This window comes from Tetrahymena thermophila (assembly GCF_000189635.1).
Source record: "Tetrahymena thermophila SB210 genomic scaffold scf_8254440, whole genome shotgun sequence".
In the NCBI taxonomy this organism is placed as follows: Eukaryota; Ciliophora; class Oligohymenophorea; order Hymenostomatida; family Tetrahymenidae; genus Tetrahymena; species Tetrahymena thermophila.
Window position 1 is genome coordinate 176961 of NW_002476221.1, and position 13023 is coordinate 189983.

Here is a 13023-nt window from a genome sequence, read left to right on the forward strand (position 1 = left end):
TTCATTAGATTAAGAAAACTTAATAATTTATCATTTATTTCAACACCTTATATGTAAAATAATAAGTATTGCTCTGTAATTAATAGATATAAATAGAGAATAAAATAAGATAAAAATATTATCAAATGCATCATATAAATTTATTGAATTTTGTTCTAATCTAGTAGTAATTAATATTTGCGTTTAGAATAAGAATATTATTAGCTAACATTAAAAGTAATGTTCACCAAAAAAAAAAGAAAGCTCTATGATTATATTTTTTTATAGTACTTCGAAATTAGTAATTTGATCAATTAATAAACTTGTATTTTAAACGCATCTGTTTGAATCAGCTAAAAAAATTATTTAAATATCATAATAACCAAAAAAAAATCATTCATTCAATTAATAAATCAATTAATTAATTTAATTAATTTTTAGAGTAAAAATACCCTAACCTACCTTTATTACTCTAAAAAAATTCTTAACAAGCTAGCCAGCATCAAGTTAGATTTACCTATCATTTATAAATTAAAATATTTAATAACAAAGAAGCTGTTGTTTTAAACTTAAATTGTTAAGAATAGAAGCTATTTTAAAGTAGTTTACCACAATCTAACGTATCCAATAATTAGAGAACAGCCTTTCAAAAGTTAGGGAGATTTTTGTAAAGAAACCTATAAAAATATTTTAGAATTTCTTTTAATGAGGTTAAATCATCAATAAATATCTACAAACATTAAAGAGAATTTAAAATTAAACATGTTTGATACAAATTTAAATCAAGAAAGTAGGAGTAAAGACGTTTAATCATTTAAAATACCTCCGAGAAAATAAAGAAAAGCTTTATCTTGCAATAGTAAATAATGGAATAATTTTTTTGAAGCGATGCGTAACATGCATGAGGAACAAAAAAAAATTAGACTATCATCGCAGCCTTAGCTTAGATATTAAAATATTTAGAAAATAATGGAGTCTAATTTACATTACAAGAAGCTGTAAAGACAATTGCAATAGCAAGCACCTGAAATAGATTTAGAAAAAAATAACTTAAATTAAATAGTTTCTAATATTAACAATAAGGGAATTGTTGTTGCTACAACCACGATCAAAAATGTAGATCACTCAATAATGAGCAAATCCAATAGGAGATTTAAGTCTTTGGAATCTATATTAAATACTATAGCTAGCAGAGAAAATGGGTAAGATTAGATACAAAATAACCAAGCAAAGCTTTAACTTTAAAACAGTAGTAACTATTCCTTCTCTCCAGATAATAATAGATTTAATTCTCCAACTCTGCTTCTGTAAATTAATTAAATTTAAAAGAATACAAACAGTAGTATTGACTAATAATAAGAATTGATAACAAAAAATAACCATAAAATAAATAATATTCCTTAATCACTAGTTGATATTTAATCTGTAAATCAATCTTTAATTATAACTTAGGCAAATTCTCAGCCTCAACTGAATAATTATTCCTTATAAAATATAATTAGTGATAATTAAAACAATAGTCCTATATTATCAAATAGGCAAGAAGGCAAAATTCACTTAAAAAGTAAAATGAGTAACAACAATTCTTCTAACAAAGAAATGCAATTTACAAATTAATAAACTGAAGGACTTATTTCAAATTAGTAAAAAAATTTGTCAAATAAAGTAAATTTTTAAAAGTATTAAGTTTTTTAGTCAATAAAATTGCAAAATACATTCGAAAATGAATAGAATAATAAAAAATCTTTAAGACTAAAAATGGTCAATCATAACAAATCAAATAGCTTAGCAAATTTGACATCTATTTAGTAGAATACAAAACAACAATTATAAGAAGATAGCGCTTTCAATTAAAATAGCTAATTTTAGCTTAATTAATCAAAGTAAACTGAAACTCTTTAGTTGAACAATGATACAAGTACTTCTACATACGCTTAGTAATCTGTTTAAACATTTAGAAACTAAAGTAAATTAAGTATGCGTGGCAAATATCAGCCTATCAGCAAGCCATATCAAAGTAGTTAATCAGAAATTTTTGGGAATATTATAAAAAAAATGGATCTCTAAAAGAAATAACAAGAGAAATAAAAAGAAGATTCTAAATTGATAAAAGTTATGTAAAAAATGGAGAGTAATGAAAGCCCTTTAAATTTTTAATAAGCTCATGCAATTTCTTCTTTTCTTCTTGGTTCTAACAATTAATCATCTCCTTCAATATAATAATTTACCGAATAGATAGATCAGCATTTTTCTTCAACTTCACCATCATCTGTCATTGCAATGTAAAAATATTCTAAAATTCTAGGAGATATTGACTCAAAGAAATAAAATTTGTAAGATTCTCTTGTTGAATAGATAGAATAAAAATAAACACAGCACAATAACATAAAAATTAATTAAGATAAAGTGATAGAGGCATAACAAGAAGCATAAAGAATGCAATTCAAGCGTAAAATATAAAGATCTAATACTTAAGAAAATATGATAAACTTGTAAAACAGATATTCAAAGGTTTCAATAAATTAAATGTTTGAATAGTCTCATGATTTTGATACTTCGTTTGGTTTCAACTCTAGAAAAAATTAGTAATAGCTCTAAGAAAATATAAAGTAATACTAAATTGTAAGCGAAAAGAATATAAAACCAGCTTAAAGAGAAGAAACAACAAAGTTGATTTGGTAAAAAAGAAAAAGATCCTTAAATACTTTTTCAGATATGCTGATTAACTAAACTTAATTATCATAGATACAGTTAGTGAATCAAAGTTAATTTTAACAATAGCTTTTATAGAATTAAGCTTCATCTCGCTATAATTATTTAGATGTAAAAGCAGAAACTGAAAGCATTAAACACTCACTTTAACTTAAAAAGTAGAAAAATTTACAAGCAGCTTCTTTGAATAAAAGAAAGGAGTTTATTGACAAAATCGTTACTACAAAAAGCAACTTTCATGTTTCACCAACACTCAATTAGAACTGTATGACAATTTAAACTATGAAAGAGGATGAAGTAATAAACATGGATAAAAATGTTATTACAAAATTATAAAAATTATTTTAGAAGCAAAAGCCAAGTACTACTGATTCTCCTTCAAGATCCCCAATTAAGATGTGCTCTCCTCAAAATATTATTTTTTAAAAAGAGAGCAATGGTGATTTTGATTTGATAATCAACAAGCCTGAAACAGGTAAAAACTTAAATTCTTCTTTAAGAGAATAAACGGAAGAAAATGACACAACCAATCTAACCAAATAAATAAAACCATTAGGAGCTAAGAGTTATTCTTTTTCAAACAGATTTTCTTATAAACCATAAATAAATTAAACAAATGGATTCAATCCTTAAGAAAGATGTTAAAATTAAATTGATATGATTGATCAAAAGCAAAGAAGTCTATCTAAGCTTCTACACAAAAAAGTTATAACAGAAACATGTATGCCATTAAGATTAAATCGAAACGGAATATCTTTAACATGCAGAAATCATATTCATACATTAAAAAATAAATAAATACCTTAAAATGAAAATAATTACAATTAAAAGTATTAAATTTTTAAAGGAATGTCTAGTCTTTAAACTATTCCACATGACCTGAATGCAAATACAGATCTCTCCATTCAATTATAGAAATAATAATAGTAAGGAAGCCTAACTTTCAATAACTAAAACGACACAGACATCATATAAATAGAAAACTTAACAAATTCAAACTAGTGAAATAATAAAAAGAAAAAACATTTATTATTTTTTAAAAGAAAGATATTTTATTTTATTTTTTCAAAAAAAGGATGAGAATAATAAATAAGATTGGAATTTAGCTTAAAATAATTGAATTAGTAGTATATTGTTCTGCTTTAACAATGAAAAAAATAATTACAAGTCTAAGTATCCATGAACTAATTAAATTTTTATTTTTTAAAAATGTATATTTTGATCAAAAAAATAATTAAATCTAATATAATTAATATTATAAATAAATAATTTGATACATTATAGCTTTTAATATATAAATATTGTAGATAAACTAAAATTAAAACTAATTTTATATTAATCTGTAAGTAATCTTATAAATCTTTATCAAAAAAATTAATTATATTTTTAGATATCTTTTTTATAAACAGATAAATTTGTTTTTATCTCATCAATTAATTAAATATAAAACCCAATAAAATATGTGCTTTAATTTTTTTATCAAATATATTTTATTTTATTTTATGAAAAAAATTGCTAAACTAAATTAAAATTAATAAAAATTTTAGAATTTTTTAGCAACTAGATTTATTGATAAAACTTTTGGAAACATATATAAAATAATAAAATAAATAAAAACTTCGTAATTAGCGTTTTAAGTAAGGATGGCTTAAAAGAATATCAAAAATTATATCTAGAATACATTAATAATAGTTTTTGGCTCTACTGAAATGAAATTTAAAATTCACCAAAGGTGGGAGATTTTCACTTTTTAAACAAGAAATTTGTATTAATATTTATTTGATCAATCAGTTTATCTAAATCAATGCATTTATTTTGTGAGAATAGAAAACCTAAAAAATATCTTCAGAATTTTATTAATCAGTCTTAATAAAAAGAAAAAACTCATAAATATATATATATATATATTAATTATAATTAAAATACTAATTTTTTATAGACTAACATTTATAAATAAACAGGGAGTTATAAAGATTATTTAAAAGAAGCAAATTAGAGGATCTATATCAAAATGACAGAAAAGAGAAAGCGTGGAAATTTATCTACAAGAGGTAGTATTGATGCAGCTGATAAAGAATTTGAATGTGAAGCATGCGGTAAAAAATATGCTAGATATCCTTCCCTATATACACACATTAAGCTTAAACATGAGCGTAAAGTTGGTTTAAAAACAGTAGTTCCTGAGTTAAAACCAAAGTTGAATAGAAATCGTGAAATAGCATCAGATGTGCCAATTGTCGATATAAATCCTGATACCCTTAACTTATTTTGTTAGGTTTAATTCCTTGATTTGTTTAAAGAAATAAAGGAACTAGCAGCAACCAATGATAGTATTTGGCAATTTATAAGAAGTGAAAAGGAAGATATAACTTAAGTAAACGAAGAATTTTTGGAAAGAGGATCTACAGAAAATCTATCGTATATTTGGATAAGCTGGCAAGCATACTAGAACGTTTGGCCACCAAAAATGGATTTATAAGAATTGAGAAATTCAGGTTAAGATATTGATGAAATTTTTAATGAATCTTCAAAAAAGCACTATAGAGACTTCTTTATTATCATTAAAGAGCTTTTAAAACCAATCAGTTAAGACTTTTCAATGGAGATGTGTTATCTATTTGATAAGATAATTTAATTATCATAAACTCATGCTAATCGCTCAACATTTAAAGACGACATTGAATAAAATATTAGTTTATATTACAAAGATAATGCAAATTTACTTTTCAGACAGCTTAAATCTATTCCTGAAGGAACACGTGAATAGTTCTTCTAAAAGCTCTCTAAAAATATAGCAGGATTATTCAAATGATGAGATACATAAACTGCTATTTGAATATTTTTTATATAATGAATACTCAAAGTAATAATATTTATCTTGTAGATTTGTAATATATGGTAGGCATTCGTTCATTCTTTCATTAAGGTTTTTTGAAAATAATTAGGTGTAGCTATTCAATTATTCCACATAAAATATTTTATTGTAATAGATTATTTTCATATTTTAAAATTATAAAAAAAATATCATTCAATTGTTTTATATTTTTATTTTTCTTGCACTTTTCCTATTATATTTTGCATTATTTTTGTTTAAATTAAATTTCATCAATTTTAAATCATTAAATAAATCATCAAGTATTTATTACAAAACTCAATCCTCTTAAAGACTAAAATAAAATATTTCTCAATATAAAAAAAATTAAAGTTGATAAAATAATAATATTTTTAAAATTAACTTTAAATTTATCAAATAAACAAATAAACGAATTAACAAATAAATAATGAAAAATTTTTATAATTCAAATGAATTTATTTTTTAAAACAAATTTTACTTAAAAACATTAAAAATGTATTTTAAATTTCAAGAAAATCAATTAAATTTTTTATTTAAGAAATAAATCAGATTTGTTAAAAATATATTTTTTGATAAAAAATATTAAAATTAAAAAAATTTAACACTACAAAATAACAAGCAAGCATTTAAAATATACTCTCTTAAATATAATTAATTTAAAAAAATTAAATGTTTTCAATTTAATAAAACTTGGTTAAATTATTCATATTGAGTGTTTTTGTAAAGAAGAGAAAATTATAATGAAATTAATTCTATGATCTTTTAGGAAATTTTGTATGGAATTTTCATATTATTAAGAGCAAATTCTATAGCAATTTTCCATTAAATAGGTATCGTTATGCTTACATTAAAAGCTTAAAGTGCAGAGTGCAAATCTTAGATACTATATATATCAAATTCAGATAGTAAGGTCAATAAGAAGAAATTCAAAGCCCTTAAACCACTTTGTAGTTAAGTTGTGTCTGCAATAGTTAGACTGATTTTATCTTCTGGGAATTTTTAAATAAAACTTTCAAAACACTCATCTTTGTGCATTATTGAATTTATTTCTTATATGAGATCCTCCAAGAAATTGATATTATTGGTCTCCTATTTAATTAGAGTTATAGGAGATTTATCCAAATCTAGCTTATAAGACATTTTCAAGAACTTTATTTTAATATCGTTTATAAAGTGTTAAGATAATCCTCTGTAATCAACAATCCCAGTTAGGAATGAAGCCAGCTTACTGAGGTGAGAACTCGTTAAATGTGGTAATTTGGACAACAAAAAGTAAAGATCAAACCTTCCATGAAGTGAGTAGATAAATTCAAGAATTACAGAATGGCAGAAAAATTAAATAACTTCTTTATTATTCTCAAATGCTTAACACATCTAATTATCCTGTTGAATCTTCCATATATAATCTTAAACGAGCTGATCGTATACTTGTTTATCTTTAAGAAGATTACTCATAGTAAGTGTAGAGGAGATTTTGTAGCGAGCTTTTTCGAATTATTCAAGGAATCTAAAAATAGTTTATTGTCTATAACCTCTTTACTTTAATGATGTATAAAATGTGAGTTTAAGGCAATAAAATTCTTTTTACCCAAAATCTTTAAAGTAATGTAAATATGGCTACATTTCAATATCAAAATTACTCTTTTAGTCTATGGAATTTATATAATTATTAGCATTGATATTAAATAACCTTTCTTGGTTGCATATAATTGTGACAACTCTAGTTAAAGTTGCTGTTTTTTCCTCTGCACTTAACTATGATGAAAAATTATAAGGCAATTTTTAATTTAATTCTTCCAGAGACTCAACAATTGTTTTAAGAATTCCAGATGAGCCACCTATTTCATTAACTAAAAGACCTTCTGTTATGTACTTTTTTTGATATTCAAGACGCTCAATAATTTATTCTATTGCATGAGTGTTGTAGTTTAGGGATTTAAGGGTTTCTATCAGAATAATTTACAGCTACTCAAATACCTAATAGTGTATCTTAAAACTAGCAAATGTATCTGGATTAAATACCTTTGAGTCATCTATAAGAACAAATTTCAAGAAAACAGAATAATAATGCTACAGATTTTGCATTTTTATATTATAAAATTCTAATAAAGAACTTAATTTCTCTGATAAAGTTAAGTTTTGTAAGATATGAGAATTCATAATTTCATTTAATTCAATGTATATTGTTGCAAGTCCTTTCTATTTTGAAGGTTAATCTGTTTGGTTTATTTAAGGACGAACACGATTGGATTAGCTTTTAGGTGAATTTACAAAGCTTGACCTTGATTCAAAGCTTTAGTATCTCTAAATAGATCCAAGCCTTTTTATTTACATTTCTTAATTTTGTACTTTATTAGGGCTATTTTGCTAAAAACCAGATTATTATTGATAATTTGGAAAATTTAGGCTTACATGACTACCATTATTATAGTTATTGTTTAAATCTCTAATGGAAGATGTGGAATTTTTATCTTCTTCTTAATCTAATTTTTCATAGTAATTCTTTAAAATATCTTCAAAGCCTATATTTAAGAGAGCTTGTTAATTATTTTTATTACTGATTGGGGTAGAGATCTTTTATATCGTATTTAAACTATTTTACTCAGTTTTTTATGTTTCGCTACTTTACTTCACAGATACTGACTTATTATTTTAATCTATGTTATTTAAACTATTTTTACGACTACTCGATTAGCTATCAACACTTTCTTCTGTATTATTTGACTATTGTTTCGAAAGGCATGATTTTTTGTAATTTTCGTTTATGTTTGTGGGACTATTAGTTTGGCTGTTATTATCGTTGTTATTACTGATTCCTAACTTTAAGTCAGAATCAATTACAACTATTTTAGATTACCTTCTATTCATATGCATTAATGGGTTGTGCATCTTCGAAAACATTGATATTGACTGCTTTTAAGTACTTTTTTGTAGAGTAGGACTGTTAGTAGAGCTTTATCCGCTTTCATTGACTTATGATTAAAATTTATTTAAATCATTATTGACTTTCGAGTTTCTTTTCTAATTTTATGGGGTTTATTCAGAATCAAAATTTTTATTTTGAATCTGTATTTTTAGTTCAGGAAACGGATTGTTTAAGGATTATAATTAATCAGTAGAAGCTGAAGTAAAATTCAAGTTTGAAAATTGTGATCTTCTCATACTAAGTTCATTATTTTATTTAGTTATATCTGTAATTGCTTAGTTTTTAAATTAGGAATGATTATCAAAATCTTAATCTCCTTCTTATGAGCTTTGTTATGTATTTTAATTTTGTTTATTTAGTTGCATCGATGATCTCCTAACTTAAAAAAAAACATCTTCTAAGTTACTTAATTTAGGAGTTTAACTACCTTTTGGAGACCCTTTATTCAACTAAGGTGAATGTGATAAATCTATATTTTTATTCGTAGTTTGATTATTACTCTAATTTTTTTTGAGCTACTGTATTTCCTAAAGCAAGGGAAATTGTTTGTTGTTTTAATTTTTTTAAGAATCTCCTAAATTCATATTTGTCTTGAAACTTATTTGATGCTCTTGACGTTTTCTTTCAAATATCTTTGTTTCAAGGCTAGCATAATTCTCTTGGTACATAAATACTTATTCCTCTAAAATGGCTCTGACAAAAGCTGATTTTATTTCTTCAATTTCATTTTTTATTTTATTGCTTTATGTTTCTTTTTCTTGGCTTCTAAAAATTGTGTTGGTCTTTATATCTTTTTCATTTACTTCATCACAGGAAATTATACTTTTAAAAAAATGAAAAAATGTAAATATAGAGTTATGGTTTATGTTATTTTTTAAAATAATTTTACCTTAAGCTTTCTTATTATTTAGAAAATTAACTTTTATTTTTAGATAAAGTTGGTGAATTCTAAAAAAATTATTGAGCTAGAACCTAATTGGGGTTTTCCATAGATTTTTTATTATCTGAAGGAGTCACAGGAGATTTCTTGCCAGTAGTTTGCTTAATTTAACTTGGAGAGGTTGCTGGACTAGTATTATTTTTTTATAAGTTTTTTAAGTAAACTTTATTTTTTTTGTAAGTATAGGGTTTATGCAAGACAAACTTAGATTCATTTATCTTTACTTATCTTTGTTCCTAATTTTGATTATCAACATTTATTGTCTCTTATTAAGATGCTTTATTGCTTTCCAATAGATTATTCTTTTGAATATTTTTTGTTGATTAAGGATTATCTTAGCTAATATCCACTTCACTACTTTTATTAAATTCGCAGGAATTCTAATTTGATAATTTGTTTATTTAAATTGTTAAATTTTTTTTGTTTTGTGAAAACAATTTATTTTCAGTTTTTATCCTATCTTGTTCACCATCTTATTAATTGAAGAAATTATTTTAAGTTACACTAAACTTCTAAATATTTTAAATTGTTTCTGAGTTAGCTTTAGATATTGAACTATTTAACTTTTCGCTGAAATTTTAGATTAATGGAGACTAAACTCTTTGAATTTGAGAATTTTTTTACAGATTGTTTTTTGTTACTTAACTTTATGAAGTTGATTAGTTTAAGTTGAACTAATTTTTTTGGAGGTGACTAATTTTATTTAAAAATATCATATTACTTTAATTTTAAAACAATTAATTTTTATTTTACTTTTAAAATTCCTTTGATTAATTTTTATCTGATAAAAGCTAGTTATTTTATGAAGAATTCTTGTATTAACTTGCAAAAAAATATTCATGTAGTTTTTCGGAATTTAAGCTATGTTCTTTAATATTACTATTAGGATCGATCTACTTGTCATTTTCTTCTTTCAAATTTATTGAGTCTATTTAGTTTCTAGAAGTAAAGCTGTGTATATTTTAAGACATTTTATTAAACGCTTTTTATTCTATTTTTGTCTTAGAGCTACTTAATTAAATGCTTGTTAAGTTATTTTAAATATCTCTATCACTTATTTTTGAAAAATTTTGAGAAAAATTCTGCTTTTCGTTAGGATTAATAAACTGTTATTACCAATCCTTAAAATCTTTTCTAAATTACAAATCTTTTATTTCATTTAATTGATTATTGTCTACTTATTTAAATATGTTTGGAAATTGTGTGTTCTGTTAAGACTACCTTTATTATCTTAAAAAGAGTTTATTTGTATTGAAATTGTTTTTGTTTATACAACTTCTTAGTTCTACATTCTATGTCTTTATTAAATTTCTACTATGTTAATATGATCCTTAGAAGCTAGGTTAAGTAAGCACAGAAGTTGCCTTCTTTATCTTAACTGTATTGTGTTCTTCTCTTATAGGGATATTCTCTTCTTTGATGGAATCTATGTTATTTTGGTCTAGTCTTTGAATTAAACTTAAACTTCTACTACTATTAGACTTCTAATCTTAAAGAAAGCTGCTTGTTGGAGAATTAGATAGGGACGATTAAGGTGAAAATCCAAATTTATTATTTGAATGGAAATGTCTATTATCTAAAGTCTGATTCATTTTATTACTGCCGCTATTTTGCTATAAACTTTTTATGATTAAAATTAGAAAAAAGTTAAACATAAATATAATTTTAGAAATATGTATAAAATATAATTAATGGTTAAGATTTTTTTTACCTGTGTTTTGTCTGATAGAATTAAACAGAGCTTTGAGACATTTCTTGTATTGGTTTTGATGCTTCTTAATGCAATTTCTTTAGATCAATAGATTAAATCTTGTATATCTAATTAATAAAGCTAATTGGTACTTTTTTAAAGTCTCTATCACTCATTGCCTCGTACTTAGATATAATGAAATTCTAAAAGGGTTTTTTTATTGGGTTTTTAGAATTACTTTAGGCTGTATTAATTTAGTTTTACTCTTAAAAGATATTTTAAAACTGAATACCTACATCTGCTTTCTAAGTCTCTTAGTCCTTCTGAGTTTATATAGGTTAGTTTATAGATACTCGCATAAGTCTACTTATTATTAAGATTTTTCTTTTACTTGTTTTTTACAGTGTATTATTTTAGAGAAAATAAGCTTATATATAATATATGCTGATTTATGATTTAGCAAAATAAATATATTAATAGTTAACAAATAAATAAACAGATAATATGTATATGAATTAATGAATCTAAATTTTAATTAATTAATTTAACACATTAAAAATCCACAAAAATCTCAAATTAACATTAAAATTTAGGTTTATAAACAAATAAAATATCACCTATGTTAAAAATTTAGAGTTTCTACTTAACAATATACGTATCTATATTCTTATTTATAATATTTTTTATGAAATGTCTTAAACTCTGGTTAAAAACTAGTTGATTTTTATAATAAACATTTTGAGTAGGAAAAGAATAAAACACTATTTTTTCAACGTATAACTATATTAAATTTTCACTTTAAATAGATATACTTTTCATTCTAAATTTAGAAAAAAAATTTCTTTTGAAAAAAAAGAGAATGGTTTAATTATAAATCTAATTATTATTCAATTAAACATTGAATCTAAAATATTATTTTTTTATAAAGATGATAAATTTTTAAAAATTTAAAAATTAAATATTTAAAGAAAATCTATTTAAACTGCTTGCTTTAAAATAATGCAAATTATTTCTAAGACATTTTAAAAATATTTTAAAATTTTTAAAGTATTGCTTTTACGTTTTTTAATTTCTAGAAATGGGTAATAATTATTAATGGTCTCTTTAATAAATAAAAAATAACATTATGCATAAATTTTAGCATTTTCATAAAATACTCATAGCATCAAGAACTTTTTCTAAGAATTCACTTACTTTATCTCCTATTTTACTAGTCTAAATGACATTTATTATTTAAATTTATTTGATAATACGGGGATCTAAGTCTCTTAAGTGAAGATCCTTCTCAATTTTCAACTACCTCATATATAAATTTATAAGATTCTCTTAGCTTTCATTTTAATCGCCGTTATCTGCATCTTCTTTTCTTTCCCCTTTTTTAAATGGATTCTCTTCATCTACTACAAGCACTCCCAGAGAAACTCCTCTTAGATATTCCTCACATGTATATTATTTTAAAAAAGTTTTAAATTCTTAAATCATATGTTCATCTTGCTCAAACAAGCATATTACTAGACCAGAGATTTTTATTGTTTTTATTAGCACATTAATAGTGCTAGTAAAATTTAAATCATTATATCTAAGAAGCCAAACTGCGCATTCATTTTCATTTTTTCTTTAAATCATTGTGATTTTAATGTTATCAACATTACCTATTGACTCTATTTTATAGTTATAGTTGTTGAAAAATTTGTCTAACAAATATTTATCTTCTAAGCAGTCGCTTCCAACAAATAATATATTTCTTTTGTCAAACACTTAAATATTTTAATTTCCCATGTTTTCACTTCTAAAATATTTTATATTCTTCTGAAAACGCTTTTTTTACTTTATTTGATTTAATCAAACAAAAATATTTAGAAACTATATTTTTAAATAAATCAATTAATCAATTAACCAATTAGTTTTTCTATAAGTTTTGA

The 13023-nt window shown here is 23.3% G+C and overlaps 4 protein-coding genes across 4 annotated transcripts; 2 read left to right on the top strand and 2 right to left on the bottom strand. All coding sequences in view use genetic code 6, as the record gives it.

The window, feature by feature from the left end:
* Positions 1 to 684: 684 nt before the first annotated feature.
* On the top strand, positions 685 to 3696 carry TTHERM_00825550 (hypothetical protein; the record flags this gene model as incomplete). The annotated part of the gene is made up of 1 exon (XM_001031423.2): positions 685 to 3696. One exon carries the CDS (start codon positions 685 to 687, stop codon positions 3694 to 3696), a length of 3012 nt encoding a protein of 1003 aa, XP_001031423.2.
* A 1006-nt stretch (positions 3697 to 4702) lies between these two features.
* On the top strand, positions 4703 to 5503 carry TTHERM_00825560 (zinc finger, C2H2 type family protein; the record flags this gene model as incomplete). The annotated part of the gene is made up of 1 exon (XM_001031424.3): positions 4703 to 5503. The coding sequence occupies one exon, from the start codon at positions 4703 to 4705 to the stop codon at positions 5501 to 5503; it is 801 nt and encodes a 266-aa protein (XP_001031424.1).
* A 717-nt stretch (positions 5504 to 6220) lies between these two features.
* On the bottom strand, positions 6221 to 11460 carry TTHERM_00825570 (endo-1,4-beta-xylanase xylA, putative; the record flags this gene model as incomplete). The annotated part of the gene is made up of 4 exons (XM_001031425.2): positions 6221 to 9293; positions 9361 to 10104; positions 10165 to 11031; positions 11123 to 11460. 4 exons carry the CDS (start codon positions 11458 to 11460, stop codon positions 6221 to 6223), a joined length of 5022 nt encoding a protein of 1673 aa, XP_001031425.2.
* A 787-nt stretch (positions 11461 to 12247) lies between these two features.
* On the bottom strand, positions 12248 to 12880 carry TTHERM_00825580 (hypothetical protein; the record flags this gene model as incomplete). Its single annotated transcript, XM_001031426.1, has 1 exon — positions 12248 to 12880. The coding sequence occupies one exon, from the start codon at positions 12878 to 12880 to the stop codon at positions 12248 to 12250; it is 633 nt and encodes a 210-aa protein (XP_001031426.1).
* Between the last annotated feature and the right edge of the window lie 143 nt (positions 12881 to 13023).